Source organism: Onychomys torridus, chromosome 4 (genome assembly GCF_903995425.1).
Source record: "Onychomys torridus chromosome 4, mOncTor1.1, whole genome shotgun sequence".
NCBI lineage: Eukaryota > Metazoa > Chordata > Mammalia > Rodentia > Cricetidae > Onychomys > Onychomys torridus.
In genome coordinates this window covers 67601906-67619187 of record NC_050446.1, presented here as the reverse complement: position 1 = coordinate 67619187, position 17282 = coordinate 67601906, and the positions used below count along the sequence as shown (strand labels likewise).

The window sequence follows — 17282 nt, the reverse complement described above, 5'->3', positions numbered from 1 at the left end:
TCTAATGTAAGGCTGCTTAAGAAAATAATATAACAACAAGAACAAACTGTCCCTCAAATAGTAGTTAACTTAGTGTGTAGGATAGTTAGAGCAGATGTTTGGTTTTGACTTTTTGAGACAGGATCTCACTCTGTGTAGCATTGGCTGGCCTGGAGCTGGCTATATAGACTAGACTGGCCACAGATAAATACACAGATCTGCCTATTGAGTGCTGGGATTAAAGGCATACACCACCACCACCGAGCCCAGCAGATTTTTGGCTTTGTGGTCCTTCTAATATCTCTCTGGGTTTTGAAACTGGGATTTGAATGTATGAGGGAGTCTCTTGATCCAGTGAACCTTAAATTTTCCTACTATTTAATTCTATTTCCTTTCCCTCATGGAACCTTGTAAAGTAGTAATCAAGACCCTTTACCTTGTGGTGTTCTAGAACCATGGCATCTGTCCTGCATAGCAATTGCTTTGCTTACATTCCTGACAGGTTGTTACTTATTCAGGTGCACATTGAATACTACATTTAAAAAAAAAAATGGAGGCCTTTGTTTTCTGTAATGAATGTGTTTTGAGAGACTCTGGTTCTACAGAAACTGAAGAAATATTTCTGAGGTTGGGGCTGGGGTGGGAAAAGGGTTCTGTGGTCAAATAATTTGGGAAATGCTGCATTAAACTAAGTTAAACAGGTTTCTTTACTGCAGGACTTCTCAGAGCCTTTAATATGCTAATGTGCAGTGTGAATCTCCAAGATGGGGATATGATATGCAGCATTCTTGAATACTTCTAATGACAGGGAGCCCACTACCTCATAAGGTAACCCATTCTTTTTGTGTACAGCTCTAATCCTTAGTTCTTCTTTATACTGATATAAAATCTATCTTCCATGACTTTACTTCTACTAAGTATGATATGATTGTTTATGCTGGGACCACCACACCTTCCTGGGTTACTGGGTTTTTTTTTTGTTTTGTAGTGTGTATTTATAAGCTTCTGGCCAGGCTGGCCTGAACAGCCCCACCCTCAAATCATTCAGTGACTTTTCAGTATATGTGGCAACCAGTTCTAAAATCTTAGACACTTTATCACTGTGTTTTTGTGTACCACTTCCGCCGACCTTTATTTCGAGTTTCTATAAACTAAATTTTACTTCAGTATTCCCCTTGTTGGGTGTGGTTGGGATTTTAAATGGCATGCTTCCTTTCCCTACGGAAAGATAGGAGGTAGAAGAATGTAAGTATGCAGGCAGTCTGTGTCCCTAAAGCTGAGTCTGATGAGTGCACTGGGATGAGCCTGATGGTGGGAAGACATATAGCCTCTGAGGAGATGTTGTGGGAATTCCTGGCCTGACCCAGAATCCACAAGAGCCCTTGGGCTGCAGTGCTGTGAACTCTGTACATAGTCTTTAGAAAAAGAAATGACCTGTTCTCTTCCCTGTAAACCTAGATAAACAGATAATTTAACAGATAAGAAACATTTATTAATTAGTAAACAACAGTAACTATTTAGTTGAATAGTTTGGAAACACGCAGCTAGCTGTGGTGGTTTTGTCAATAGCTGTTACACCAGGACTTGAGCACACAGCCTGGTCAGCCTCTAAAGTCAGGGCTGTCAGGTTTTGTGAGGGACATTTTCTGTTGATTTGTGGAGTGTCACCAGAGAAATACCACCCTGAAAATAAGTCAAAATGTAATGAAAATTTGTAGAATAATAAGGAAAAAAATTAGATTTTCCTATTTAAAAAACACCTGTGAATATAGATCAGAAACACATGCTTATATACATAAGAAATGCGTGGTGTAAAGAGCACAGGACAGTTTCAGAGCACACTGTATCAACTGTATCATGAACTTATTAAAGTAACTCTTGGTTGGCAGATTTGGATAGGAAAAGAATTCTTGTCAACTTTGCAGTGAAGTCTTTTATTTCTTAGCAATAAAAGGGGTTAGAGCTTCCCTACAAATCCTAAGAGTCATAGCAGAAGACCCAGAGGTTGTGTGCCTTCATGGAGACTGTTCAGAGCAATAGCAGCCTCATTCTTAGATGATTTGGACTTTTTAAATTTTATTTTTTATTTTCAGATTCATTTTTATTATTTTGGGTGTACAGGTGTTTTGCATGCATGTACATTAATGCACCAAATGAGTTTCTGGTGCCTGAGGAGGTGGTGAACCTCCATACGGATGCTGAGAATCAGACCTGGGTCCTTTGCAAGAACAAGTGCTCTCAGCCACTGATCCAACTCTCTTGCCTGAGAATTTGAGAAAGTTTAAGCATGAAGAAGTATGTCAATAGCCCAAAACTTGGTGTTTTACAAAAGGCTTTTCCAAGACCTTCACCTGATTTAAACCTCATAACAGTCCTGATATAGGTGACATGAGCCCCATTTTCCCAGGGGATAAATTTGGCTACACGATGAATGGTTTTGTTTTGTTTTGTGGGAGGTAGTAAATGTTCTTTCTTCACTATCCAGCTACCTTTTTTTTTTTTTTTGGATGATATCTAATTATTGTTTGTTTAGTTTGTTATGATGTTTGGTGTGTGTGTGTGTGTGTGTGTGTGTGTGTGTGTGTGTGTGTGAGAGTGACAATGCCTCTTATAGCCCAGGCTGGCCTTGAACTCACTATGTAGCTAAGGATGACCTTGAACTCCTGATCCTTCTATGTCCATCTCCCAAGTGTTAATGATTACAGATGTGTACCCTGGTATCTGTCTGTTTTCTGCTTTGTTTTGTTTTGTTGCTTGAGAAGCTATTAGGTTACCTGATGGTTTAATGTGTACAGTGTTGAAGGCAGAAGGTTGGCATGTTGTGCTTAGCAGATGCCCTCAGTGATGGAGGTATGTGTAGATGTTGGGTAGAAAGTGTCTGTTACTGTCTTGTGAGTCTGTTTATAGTCACCTTTCAGTCACTGATTTGTTTTACTCTCTCTCCTCTCTGTCCCTTTCCTTACTAGAATTGGGCAATTGTAATACATTGTCTTTTGTACATTTAGAAGTAACAGCTTTGGGGGGCTGATGAGATGGCTCAGCAAGTAAAGGTACTTGCCATCATGCCCGAGGCCCTGTTTGATCCCCAGAACCCACATGGTGGAAGGAAAGAACCAACTTCTTCAAATTATCCTCCGACCTCCACACATACTGCATGGCATGTTTGCTCTCACCCAGTAAATAAGTGATATTCTAAAAAATTTTTAAAAGTAATACTTTTTGTGAAGCTACAGACTGCCTCTAATTATTATTCACATGATGCTGCATATGCTAAGATTCCAGTGGTTGTTTTGTTTTGTTTTGTTTTGTTTTGTTTTTTCCCTGAGAGAGGGTTTCTCTGTGTAACAGCTCTGGCTGTCCTGGAATTCACTCTGTAGACCAGGCTGGCCTCTGCCTCCTGAGTGCTGGGATTAAAGTGTTTTTTTTTTTTTTTTTTTTAAGGCTCCAACATGTTAGCTTGAGTTTGTAAATTATAACTTTATGTATTTTAATTGTAAAGACCAATCTCTTAAAACAACTGTTCAGAAAGAGACCTTTCTGAAGAAAAATTTCAAAATCTTTTTCTAGTCCTCCATGATTTTGTTTGTGATCAGTTGTGATCTTTTTTAACCCTTCAGTCTTATTCTAAATCAGAATGGGTAATTGGCATTTAAATGCCTTTGTATATATCTAATAAGCAGACAACAACCTGATGAGGAAGTACAAGCTGCCAGCTCCTCATTAGCTTGACTGGCAGGCTTGTTTTACAAGGCATGCTTTGACATTTAGAGTCTCCAGGTTAAAACCTTGTTTTTACTCTTTGCTCCTTCCTCTCTGCCCTCCTTCCCTCCACCCTCCTTTTTCTTTCTTTCCTTGAGACAGGATGTCATGTAGTGTAGCCTATGTTGGTCTCAAACTCATTGTGTAGCTCAGACATTGGGCTTGAACTCCTGTGTCCACTTCTTGAGTGCTAATATTCCAGGAGTGTGCCATCGTACCCAAATACTTTTTTTTCTTTCTTTCTTTTTTTTTTTTTTTTTTTTTTACTACAAGTCAGTTTTACTTAACTTAAATCAGGACCATCCCAACAAAAACAATGTTAGCCATTCATGATCTGAATTTTGATGTATGAATTAAATTATGGTACACATTAAAAGCCATGAGACATTTGTGTAATAAATAAGGCAGTAGAATTACTCATTAGTAGCCTTTTTAAGATAAGCTATTAGGTCTGCCCTTTCTCCCTTCTTCTTAATTCCAGCGAAGATCATTTTCGTTCCAGGGATGTACTTTTTGGGATTCTCCAAATACTCCTCCAGGGTGTCCTCTCCCCAGGTGATTGATACCTTTGCTCTTGTTGGTGTCTGTGTACGAGAATCCAGTGGCCTGACCAGCCTTCCTCCCAAACAGACCATGGAGATTTGGTCTAGTCTTATGCTTGCCTCCCTTTTCCACAGTGTGGCACTGGGCACACTTCTTGCCTTTCTCCACATCACCCATTTTCATTTTGCTCCCGGGTGATCGACACCATGATCGCTAGGATTCCTAGACGGACGTCCCGCTCTCTACTCTTTCTCCTTTTTTGAGGTGTTTTTTTAGGTTATGGATGTTTCTGGTGTTTTATTTATTCTCATTTATTTTTTTCTTAGTTGATAGGAGATACACATTGCCTCTGGAAAAGTTTGAGAATATTGATACTCCCCAAAAGAAGGAAGCTAAGTAGCCCTTTCACCCAGAGATGGCTTTCAACAGGATTATGAAGTGCCATCAGACCCACGCTTGGCAGCTTAGAGTTTATTATTATGAATCTTCAGCAGCATAGGCAAAACCTTCCTTCTTCGATTTGTGTTTCTGTCATTAGTACAGACTGGTGTTTTTATAGTCATTGGTCAGTCATTAAAATTGTTATGAGTATATTCATGTTAGGATGAGTTTCATAAAGGTATTTTCACTCACATGGTTTGACTGAATTCACACTTTTTATTGGTCATTCTTATTTCTTGTGAGAATTTTTGTTAATTAATGTGTGAAAGCCTTGACAGTATAAACAATGTTAACCTTTTGTGGGGGGGTATTGTAAGTTCTCTGAGTCTATGATCTGCTTGTTTTAAGAGTTTGAGTTCAGCTGAGCTGTGGTGTGATGACCAGTAGTGCAATGAAACAGGCCTTTCTGATTTTGAACATGCTCTTGTAGTGGGGCTATTCTTAATGTAAAAAGAATTTTAGGGAATCTTTTTGGACACATTTTCTGATAGAACTGCAAAAATTAAGACCATGTGTTTTTAAAGAGTTGTAATATAAACTGGGTGTGGTGGATTACATTTATAGTCCCTGCACTCAGGAGGCCAAGGTAGGAGGATTGTGAGTTCAAGGCCAGACTGGTATCTATAGGAAGTTTAAGGCAAGTCTGGGCTACACAGTGAAACCCTGTAAAACAGAACTGTCATGTTTAAATTAAGAGTTTGAGAAGGGAGATTATTTTAGCATTTAAAGTTGAAGTAGCTGGTATAGTTTTCAAATTAGCAATTGCAAATCGAGAAAGTGTAATGACAACAAGAAGTCTTGCTGTACATGAGTTACTAATGATTCTGGTATTTATTATAATTCCAAACAGTTTTTAGGATAGTAAGTGGCTGAAATTCATGATATGTCTCCTTTTAAAAATTATTTCCCCTAAATCTCCTGCCTGTACAAATTTAAGTTTGGCAAAGTAAATCTTCTAGAGATGTAACTTTGAGAGAATTTTGTACTTTGAGAATTTAATCTTTTTTAGGTTAGAATATTCTGATTTTACATAACATAGTGTATAAACCCTAGAGGAGAGATTGTCATTGATGTTTTAAGCCCAGAGAGATTAAGTAAATATAATGGAAACTAGAACTCCTAAGAATATATTTTATAGTTTATGATTTCATCATAGGTCTGTGAATTCAGTTTTACAACAGACTCTCAGGCTGATGAGGACTGTCAGTGGATAAATGGTTGCGAGAGAACATGGTGGTTCTGAGTCTTGTCATAGTGTTGTCAGGTTCAAGTTCCCTTCCTCAGTGCCCAAAAGCAGCTCTAGCTACAGCTTTCATAGGTATAAGGAAGAAAAGAGGATTTTAATAAAGTTTAAATGTATCCAGACAAAAAAATACATTTGATTTGATAGAATACCCCAAATTGTGACCACATTTAAGAAAAGAAGATTAAAAGGAAAACTAGCCATTTGGTTAAGCTGCAGTAGTAATGGAGTAGGACAGGAAGGTGAGACTAGGCATCCCATTTGCAATCATAAATGCAGACGACATCTTTACATACAGTTACACATACGGTCGGAGAGATGCACTGTCAGGTTTGAAAAGGAGACAATAGTCACTGCAAAGCTAGAAACATGTGCCAATGTTAGACCATCTCAAAATCTACCCATGAAGGTGGGTCCCTCCAGGTCCTGGGGTGACTGCGGTGTTGCAGTGTGCTGTGTTTGTGTTACATAGTAAGTTGTTCATTAAAACACTTAAGTCACTCAAGGCTTCCCTTTGTTTTAGGACTTGTTTCTAGAATAAAGTAAGAGTGCAATCAAATTAAAATACCTCCCCACGGTGCTTTAACTTAGCCTCCGGAGACAGGGAACTCTCCAGTCCACTCTGATCTGAAAGTGCTTGACCGACCATGTTTTGTGTCTGAGTGTTCTGGATGATGACAGTCTCCCCTGCTAGTTCTCATGTAGGTGGAAGTGGTCTTTCAGCCCCCTGCCCTCACTGCTGAGCACACAGTGGGTATTTGTTGTCTTTCTTTTCTTAGTTATTTAAGTGTTCTGTAGAGGAATGCTCAAAAGAAGAAAGCCCAGGAAGTTTTGGTACTAAACTGTTTTTTAAAAGTCCTTTGGGGATACTTTCTTTGCATTACAAAATAAAAGATTTTTAATTTAATTATTTTGACAAAAATTTTCTTCATTGATGATCCCAAACATTCTATGATCTCTACAGCTGCAGCAACAAGAGGAGCTTGTTACTTTAAAGGGAGGTGAAGACACTGTAGAATCAGCAGACAGAAGAAAGGGGAGAAGGCAGAGGATGGAGTTGCAGACCCTACAGGAGGCTCTGAAAGTGGAAATTCAGGTTCACCAGGTATGTTGTGTGTTGGCTACCCATGTATACTGTGTGGCTAAGGAAACAGACCCAGCTCTGTGTTTTGGTCAAGTTATGCAACCATTCTAAGACTTAACCAATGACCAAGGCATTTGCCCGCAGTTACTGCTCCACAAACACATTTCTATTGCTTCTAAGAACTTTAAGAAGATATTCCTGACATCTTTTCCAGAAGAAAAAGGAACCAGAAATTTTTTTTTTCATATCCTAAAGGTATTTGGAAAAAACAACACTTTTTGCAGTTTTTCTGGCTAACTTGAAGGCCTTTTGTACATGTGATACCTTCCTTGTGTGTTTTGGCTTTTTTAAATTTATTTTTGCTCTTTTGAGACAGGGCCTCACTAAGTTGACTTGGTTGGCCTGGAACTCCCCATGTAAACTACATTGACCTTGAACTTGCATCAGTCCGCATGCCTTTGCTTCCCCAGTGCTGACTTTCCTTACTTCACCGTACTAAAGATGAGATGAATTTAAGCCAAGTGTGTATATACTTACTACACTTGCTACACATGTGCTCCTCTCTGACTCATCTTTGTACCTCATTGATGGTTCCAGTCTTTGATAAAGATAATCTGATTGCTGTTATCGATATTTACAATGTTGTAACCCTTATATTTTTATCTCAGATAAAAGTAAACAAACCTTTAATGTATATAATTATAAAATGTATATATATAAATTTTATATTCATTATAAAAACAGTTGTTTTTATAGTATGATAAGCTTAACAATATGTATTTTAATTTGTATATGTTGACACGGAAATATATAAACATAAACATATAATTATAACCAAGACAGAACAATAACTACATTGTTAACGTTTATTGTATAAACAGACTATCGCTGTTTGTTTCATTTTTTAGACATCCGCTGGGCATTAGTTTTGAGGAATACAAATAAACATACATGTGCATAATCCTTAGTATTCAACAGTGATAAATGATGATTTGGCTACTTTTGGCTACCATATAACATTTGTGAATATGGGGATGGATGAAGGGAACTACTCTGTGTGTGATATTTTAGGTTGAACTCAGGACTTTGTGCATGTCAGTGACTGATCTACCACTGAGCTGCATTTCCAGTTAGAATTTACTTTCATTTTAGGGTCTCCTTTCAAGTTCTTGTCAGTCTTCCTGTTTCAACTTTCTAAGTACTGGGACTACAAATTTGAGCCACAACACATTACTTTTTAAAAGCGTTTGCTTGGGGGTATACTTTGTCTGTTTTTTTCTAGTGTGAGCTAATACAGCAGTGATTCTGAAATTGTTGGGATATACATTGGGCTTTGGATAATTACAGGGTTTTCCTGTTGCCCTAGAATTAATGTGGATTAGAGCTGACAGGAAAGCTTCAAAGTTACGCGCTATGTGTGTTGCTGTTGTTGTTTTCCACTTGGAGCTCTTGTGGGGAAGTTCCTGCTGCTGCTTGGACCTTGTGGGTCCTTTGCTCAGGAGTCGCCCTGTAGGGTATGCTTCTCTTAGCACACAGTATTCACATCTTGTTTTGTTTGGTCTTGCTTTTGGTCTTTGTTGAGAAGAGTAAAAATTTATTCCTAAAGCCAAAATTTGTTTGGATCAAAATTATTTTTAAAATTATTCTTTTTTGTGTATCGCATGTATGTGTGCCACATGTGTGCCTGGTGTCTGTGGAGGCCAGAGGAGAATATCAGATCCCCTGAACTGGAGTTACAGAGAGTTTTATGTGGGTGCTGGGAATTGAATCTGGGACCTCTGGGAGAACAGCCAGGGTTCTTAACCACTGAGCCATCTCTCAGCTCTTGGATGAAAATATTTTAACATAAAGGAATATTGAACCTATTTCAGGTCAGTGGCAAGTAACAAAACTTAAATTTCTAATTGTTTAGAGCTGTTGTCACCAGTAGATTTTGGGAATATAGTAACAATTTGAAATCTGTGTGAATCAAACATAATTTTATGGTGGTATATATGATTTCTAGAATTTTTTTCTCTTAAGAAATTTTAGGATACAGTTTACATTCTTTTAATTTTTCATCATAAGACACATGTCTCAAATAAATATTTCTTGAAAGAATTATCTATAAATTGAACTTTTTAAAAAAAAGATTTATTTATTTAATATGTATACAGTGTTCTGTCTGCCTGTTTGCCTACGTTCCAGAAGAGGGCACCAGATCTCATTATAGATGGTTGTGAGTCACCATGTGGTTGCTGGGAATTGAACTCAGGACCTCTAGAAGAGTAGTCAGTGCTCTTAACCTCTGAGCCATCTCTCCAGCCCCTAAATTGAACTTTTTAAGTATTATCTTATTTTATAATTTGAAATCAAGTATATCACTTACATAAACATAACAATTTTGAAAAAGTTAGTCTTCATGATAATTTTTTTTTTTTTTAAAAAAAACAAAGATTTATTTATTATGTATACAGTGTTCTGTCTGCACATATCCCCGCAGGCCAGAAGAGGGCACCAGATCTCATTACAGATGGTTGTGAGCCATCATGAGGTTGCTGGGAATTGAACTCAGGACCTTTGGAATTGCAAACAATGCTTGAGCCATCTCTCCAGCCCTCATGATAATGTTTTAAAGTCTAATTAAAGATTTATAATTAGGGTCATCAAAATGGCTTAGTAGGAAAAGGTGCTTACTGTCAAGCTATATAATATGAGTTCGACCCTGGTATCTACATAGTAGAAGCAGAACTGAGCCCTGAAAATTGTTCTTTGACCTCCACATGTGGGTGCACATGTATGTTCTCTATCTCTCTATTTTTCCCTCATACACACTCTAAATAAAAATAATAACATAGTTGGGCAATGATGGCACACGCCTTTAATCCTAGCACTCAGGAGGCAGAGGCAAGTGGATCTCTGTGAGTTTGAGGCCAGCCTGGTCTACAGAGCAAGTTCCAGGACAGCCAGAGCTGTCTAGAAAAACCAAATAAAATAATAAGTTATACTTGTTGACTCAAGGGATATGTATTCTTCTAGTTATTTTAAACACCCTGAATATAAGCTGTCAATTTGTTTATATATTTAACTATTTGTTTTAAGTATAAAATTATAGCCTTTTGCCAGGCGGTGATGGCGCACACCTTTAATCCCAACACTCAGGAGGCAGAGCCAGGTGGATCTCTGTGAGTTTGAGGCCAGCCTGGTCTATAGAGCGAGATCCAGAGCAGGCACCAAAACTACACAGAAGAAACCCTGTCTCAAAACAAAACAAAACAAAACAAAAAATTATAGCCTTTAAAATTAGATATTTAATTAAATATTTTTTACTTTATGTATACATGTGTGTGGTGTGTGTGTGTGTGTGTGTGTGTGTGTGTGTGTGTATGTGTGTGTGTGTCTGAGTATATGTTCTATGGACCTTGTGCATGCAGTGTTCTACTAGGTCAGAAGACAGTGTCAGATTCCATGAAACTAGGGTTATAGGCAGTTGTGAGCCACCCGCTGTGGGTGCTGGGAAATAGACCTGGTCTTCTGCATTAAAGCTAAGTCATCTCTTTAGTCCCCACATTATAGTCCTGTTTTCATCTTTAATTATTATACATTTTATTTGTGCAATTTGCATACCAATTAATGTATTTTAAATTATTTGTGTGTGTGTGTGTGTGTGTGTGTGTGTGTGTGTGTGTGTGTGTATGCAAGGGTGGATATTGATATCTTTTTCTATCACTATGCAACTTTTCTTTTGAGACAGGGTTTCGCACAGAACCTGAAGCTCACTGGCTAGACTGTCTCTGTCTTCAACCCTAGAGTTTCAGGTGCACCTCCACACACCTGGCCTTTTTTTGTTTGTGCCATGGATCCAGACTCAGGATTTATGAATGAAGCACTTTATTGACTGAGCCATCTCCTTAGTACCCTATCTTCCTTTTTTTTTTTTTTTTGAAAAAAAATACAGCAACAAATTTAAATGATAGTGTTTATTCTGAAAGCTGGTCCTGTTCTGATTGGCTATATGCTGATGATGCTTGTAGTTCTTGAACGAGATACATTCAGGATGGCCAGAAATAATGCCAAAGCATGGGTCTTGGGTACTAGGGGGAAGCCAAAGCAAGAATGGACTCTTAACTAAGTATTAAAGCAAAAAACACCTTTTGATACATTTCTGTTTAGGGAATAAAATTAGGTGCAAGTTAAGCTTTTAAGGTAAAATCTGTATTAAGAAGTTGCCTAGTGTTGATGTGGTAGGAGTCTGGTTTCTTTATGTTTTTGCATGTGTAGGCAGAAGCACCAGTTTGTACATAGTTTATGGTCAATAAGTACTTACGTGATGGTGGTCATTTGGGGGGGGTCATCTACATTTAAGTGTGTGTGTATGTGTGTGTGTGTGTGTGTATTGGAGTCTGTTTCAGAGTATTAACTCCATATGGGATGGAGACTAGTATAAAGCAAGCAGAAATTAACAAACTTTCTCTGTAAAGGGCCAGATGGTGAAGTATTTTAGACTGTAGGCCATTCATAATCTGTGCCGCTGCTCTGCTGTGCTGTTGAGCAGGCAGATCAGCCACAGACAATGGATAAACACATGGGTGTGGCTCAGTTTCCTAAGACTTTACTTAGGAAGCAGGTAGTGGTCTGGATTTGGCTGCTTGGCTATTATTTTCTTATTTTTGATGTAATATAAATCATGGAAAATGGTATTATTCAGTGGAAAATGACTTTGATGACACAGTTCTAGTTGAATGTCATCTGGGGTATGGATGGCCTAGTGAGTTCCTCATCTTGTCTTGTTTGTGTAAATGTGGTTTAACTACATGTACATAGAAAAGCTGATTTATTTATTTTCTGGAGAGGTAGATCTTACTAGTCAGTTTTTAAATTCTAGTGCCATGGGCTACATCAATTGCTTAGAGGTTAGGAACACTTGTCACTTTTGTACACCCCAGGATTGGTTCCCAGCACCCACAGGGTGCCTCTGTAACTCTAGTTCTATGGGATCTGACACCTACCTCTGACATCTGAGGGTGACAGGCCTGTATGTGGTGCAAATATGAAGCAGAATATCGTACACATACTTATATGTGAGCAAAAAACTTCTATACATTAAATAAATTATAGCAATTTTTAAAAATCCAGTGTTATGGAAAAAGCTCTTTCAGCCTCAAAATAACTTTACAGATAATAGCCAGTTCTGCAGTAACCAAATACAAAAGGACACTTAGACTTTGTTTTTTATTTTTAAAGTATTAATTACATTTATTTATTTTATGTGTGTATGAGTTAGTGTGTCACAGCACACATATAGATGTCAGAAGGCAACTCTGTGGAATAGGTTCTCTGCTCTACCAGGTGGTTTCTAGGAATAGAGCTAAGGTTTTGAGTCTTGGGTGAAAATAGCCTTTGCCCACTCAGCCATCTCCCCAGCCCAAATCAACTTCTAAAATGGAAGTATGGCAAGATTTGTAAGGATGTAGACATTCCATTCCATTGAGCTCATAGACAATGCGTTACGACACAGATTTTGATGAGGCTACTGAAGAGGTAGTTTTGTCAGACATGAAGCAGAATGTCATCATGTACACTTTGTGGATTTGATGGCCTCAGCTATCCAGAATGCATTTTAGTGCCAGGAAGAAAGACTTGTCCAGTTAGAATACATGTCATATCATTCACCAAGCATTTCTTGAGCTATTGCAACCGGGTCACTCATCTTAAGATTAGTCCAGTGTGTTTATCACATAGCATCGGAAGCAGCAAGGCTGAGTTGGTGTTCCTTGCTTTTAGAAAGGGGCACAGTAATAGCAGGATTTGTTAGCTGATTGCTTGACAATTAAGAATTAAAAGGGTCGACAAGAAGCTAAATGGATAGAGGGCCCTGCTACCAAGCCCAAAGACCTGATTTTGATTCCGGGGACCCACATGATGGAAAAAGAGAATGAACCTCTGAAAGTGATCCTCTTAATTCTCCATGTGTACCATGGCACTTGTGCACATACACAAATAAAATATTTAAAATGATATCTATTTAATTTAATATATATAAATAAACAATATTTAATTTTAAATATTTAAATAAAATAACAATATGTAATAAAATAAATATTTTAAATAAAATATTTAATTAAAAACAAAAGACCTAGACCAGATGGTGGTGTACGCCTTTAATCACAGCATTTGGGAGGTAGAGGCTGGTGGATCTCTGTGAGTTCAAGGCCGGTCTGGTCTACAGAGCTAGTTCCAGGACAGCCAGGACTACGTAAAGAAACCCTCAGGAAAAAAGAAAGAAAGAAGAAAGAACTAGACTAAAAAATCTAAAAGGCATAAAGAGTCATTATAACATTGTGGTTTGGGGCTTTTTGCAAGTCATATTTTTATATAGTATTGTATATTATCGTATTATCACTCTAGCTAACTGTAAGAGCTTGGTTTCTGTTTAATAAAGTAGATGAGTATATTGTATATTTTATATATATTTTTATAACAACATTTTAAAAGTGCCTTGTCACCCAAAGAGTGTTGACAACTCTTTCTATTATTATATGAAAATTCACTTGGAAAAGAGCTAATCCTAGGTACCCAATCCTGGGTTTTAGGAGGCAGCCTTCTATTCCTTTATTGTTTAAATCCCTCTGTTCACAGCTATTGTTACTCTTGTGTTTTTTTTTTAACCGTTGGGTTAGATCAGATGTTATCTATTTATTATTTGATGTGTATTAGTGTTTTGTCTGCATGTATATTTGCATCATATGTGTGCCTGATTCCTACAGAGGCCAGAAGAGTGGACCCATCTCTGGGCCTGCAGTTACAGGTGATTGAAAGCTGACAGAACAAACTCACTTGACTCGAGGCTCCTTCTACTGTGAGATACAAACCAATAGGCCTGCTAGACCTTTACTTTGCTGTATACAAACAGCTCTGTTTTGTATTGGTACAGCTTCTTTCCAGACCTTGTTTGGGAATCCAGATGGTGACAATATTTTAAAGGAGTATTTGGCCTTTGGAGCATCCTACTTTTATTTTTTATTTTATTTTATTTTTTTGGTTTTTCAAGACAGGGTTTCTCTGTGTAGCTTTGCGCCTTTCCTGGAACTTACTTTGGAGACCAGGCTGGCCTGGAACTCACAGAGTTCCGCCTGCCTCTGCCTCCGGAGTGGTGGGACTAAAGGCGTGCGCCACCATGCCTTGATTCTTTGTTCTGTTACAAAGAGTGCTTCAATAGTCTTTTACAGACTTCACCAAAACTTTTGGTCTATTTTGATGGTGATACTGATTTATTTTTATTTTTATTTTTGTGTGTGCATGTTTGCGTGCATGTGTGTGTCCCCAAACCTAGGTAGCCATAGGAGTTAGGATGTGAAACTGACAGTTCTTTTTCTCTCTTTATTACTAGAAACTGGTTGCTCAAATGAAGCAGGATCCACAGGTAAAAAATTCTATTGTTATTAACTTAATTTTTAAATGTAAAATTAATTGAAAATGACAATAAACTAGTAAAATGCAGATGTTAATTAAATTTAAAAAGTTTCATCCCAAACAGCACATATATTTGCATGTTGATATTTATGTTTTATAGGTTTAAAAAAACCCAGTTGTATAAAATTGCTATCATTTCAACCTTGTTACTGTTATTTTGCTTTTTTGTTAATTGCCATGAATATTTGTAAAAAAAAAAAAGGTTTAACAGGCTTCATATAGCTTAAATTTCTTTCTTTAAAAAAACTACTTTTGAGGGCAGTGGTGGTGCATGCCTGTAATCCCACCACTTGGGAGGCAGAGGCAGGTGGATCTCTGTGAGTTCAAGGCCAGCCTGGTCTACAGCGCTAGTCCAGGACAGGCTCCAAAGCTACAGAGAAACCCTGTCTTGAAAAACCAAAAAAAAAATACAACAACAACAACAGAACTACTTTTGAAGGGAGTGGGGTATATGTGTGTGCATGCTTTTAATCCTAGCATTTGGCAGACTAGGCAGTGAATCTCTGAGTTTGAGGCCAGCCTGGTCTACAGAGCAAGTTCTAGGACAAACAGGCAAACAACTGTTGACACTTTACCTGGCTGGCTTCAGGCTCTCCATCCTCCTCCCTTGAGCTTTCAAATGCTGAGATCACAGGCTTGTGTCCCCATATATGGCTTAGATTAAATTTACATAATCAGAATTAAGCAGGCTTTTAAAGTCTCAAAACTTATGAAATGCCCCCAAACCATTTTTAATTGAGTCAAGTTTATATATAGGACACCTGGATATCGGATTTACTATACCCACAGTAAAAATTTTAGAATAATTTATAAAAAGTTTGAAATTTACATTTTGTTTTGTTTTGTTTTTTGTTTTGGGACAAGATCTCATGTTCCAGGACAGTCCCAAATTTCATATGTAGCTAAAGATGACATTGGCTTCCTATTCTTCCTGCTTTTAATTCTCAAGTGCTGAGATTATAGGTATGTGCCACCATACCTGGCTTTGAAATTTTTATATCTAAAAGAACCCTTAAAAAGAGTTTAGAGGTATCTTATATAATATAATTGTTGATAAAATGTTAAATTTAATTTTTATAGGAGTTTTGACTTGGAAATTTTATTCTCTTCTATTGAGAATTCTTTCTCCAAAGTTACCTCGCCCTCCAGTGATTCATATTATTCAGGCAGTGTCTTCATGGCATCCATTAGACAGTGGGTCATACATGCCTCTCTATAAAGTCAAATAAATTCTTGAAGAGGAGTACTAAGGCAGATTAATTTTTTCTTTTAAAGTCGGGTATAATATTCATCTCAACTCAGTGGTCTGACTGCTGTATTAATAATTCATTGACTCTAAGAAGTAGTCATTGTGGCCACATCTACCTTCCATCTGAAACATACCTTTTTTAATTTTTATTTAGTGTGTTCACAATTTAAATTGAATTTAGGGAACAAGTGGCAACAGATTGCTGGGTCTTTTATATTTAATATGGTAATCCATATTGTCAATAATTGAAGTAGTTTCAGAAGCCTGTAGTTCTGATAATTCATGATCATTATAACAGTAAATTTTTAACCTGGAAAATCTGAGGGTCAATAACTTATTGGACAACAGTTTAGGTGCCTTCAGAGAAGCTTCATGTTAAATACACCTGAAAAATCCCAAATGAGGGAAGCTGAGTACAGAAGGAGTATGTGTCCCAGTCCTGACAGACCAGGCAGGGAAATGAGAAACTATGTGTGAAACAAGTAAGTCTCTCACTGGGGTAGCATTCAGCTTTCCTGCTGGGTTAAGCACTGGAAACTTTAATATCCCATTCCCCCACCTCCTACCCCCACTCCTGCAAAAGGCAGACATGTTCATTGTATTTCATCTAAAATAGTACTGTTTTTTCGATTCCTAGAATTTCAGCATGTTGATTTGAATGATGTGCTGTTAAGGCAGTTACAGTGCTGACAGCTTTCCAAATCTAGGCTAAAATAACAAATGTATTTTACTAAATAAGAGAGAGGACAAGTAGAGAAAAAGCCTCTTATCTTTGTTGATAATGCCGCTAAGCAGCAGGGTAGCATCCTTTAACCTCCATTTTCCTGTTTTTGTCAGATTAGTGGAGCTTTAGGTTTTCTGTCAACTGATACTTTCCATAAAGAATAACAATATTTTAGGAGAAAGGTACCATTAGAGCGCAAGATGAGATTGTATAAAACTTTCTGTAATTTAAAACAGTGATGAGGAAGCTGCTCCATTCTGTTTTAGGGGTCGGTGTTATGCTCATAATTTAATGCATGGAAAATTTGATAGCTAAAGGTTGCTTCAGCACTTGTAATGCAGTATATGCATAATCTTCCTGATACTATTATGTTAACAAATGAATATCTTTCTCACAGATATTTTTTCTTTCCAATCAGAATGCTGACTTAAAGAAACAGCTTCATGAACTCCAAGCCAAAATCACAGCTTTGAGTGAGAAACAGGTAGGGGAAGGCGGGGACATATTTTTAACATTGTGTTCTAAAGATATGTGTGCTTGAAGCTTCTAAGAGAACTGCTGTTTTTCTTCATGTGTGAAAATAAGTGTGGGCAGCCAGACTCAGTTTAATTTTGCTTGAGCTGTTTATCTATTTTTATTTTTGGTTGAAATCAGTCTCTAGAGTATCCCATGAGTGTGTGCTACTGGCAGATACCTAAAAGCAATGTGGCAGGCTGCCGTTCACGAGTTAATTAAACTGTAATTTACCCATAGGGGAGGGGCAAAAAAAGTGGGAGTGTGTGTGATATGGAGTCCTGTATCGGCTGTC

The 17282-nt window shown here is 37.6% G+C and overlaps 1 protein-coding gene and 1 pseudogene across 13 annotated transcripts in view; one reads left to right on the top strand and one right to left on the bottom strand.

Annotated features, from left to right (window-relative positions):
• Phf21a (PHD finger protein 21A) overlaps positions 1-17282 on the top strand; it is a 184680-nt gene that overhangs the window by 31234 nt on the left and 136164 nt on the right. For 9 of the 13 annotated variants that reach the window (XM_036183570.1, XM_036183575.1, XM_036183569.1 and 6 more), the window contains 4 exons: positions 696-807; positions 6930-7070; positions 14419-14451; positions 16893-16958. In XM_036183570.1, the coding sequence (XP_036039463.1) occupies positions 781-807; positions 6930-7070; positions 14419-14451; positions 16893-16958 (267 nt within the window). In that variant the 5' untranslated portion in view covers positions 696-780. Of the gene's footprint in view, positions 1-680; positions 808-6929; positions 7071-14418; positions 14452-16892; positions 16959-17282 lie in introns of all 13 variants that reach the window. The other 4 variants (XM_036183568.1, XM_036183566.1, XM_036183572.1 and 1 more) reach the window with 2 other exon arrangements.
• On the bottom strand, positions 4128-4458 carry LOC118581452 (annotated as a pseudogene).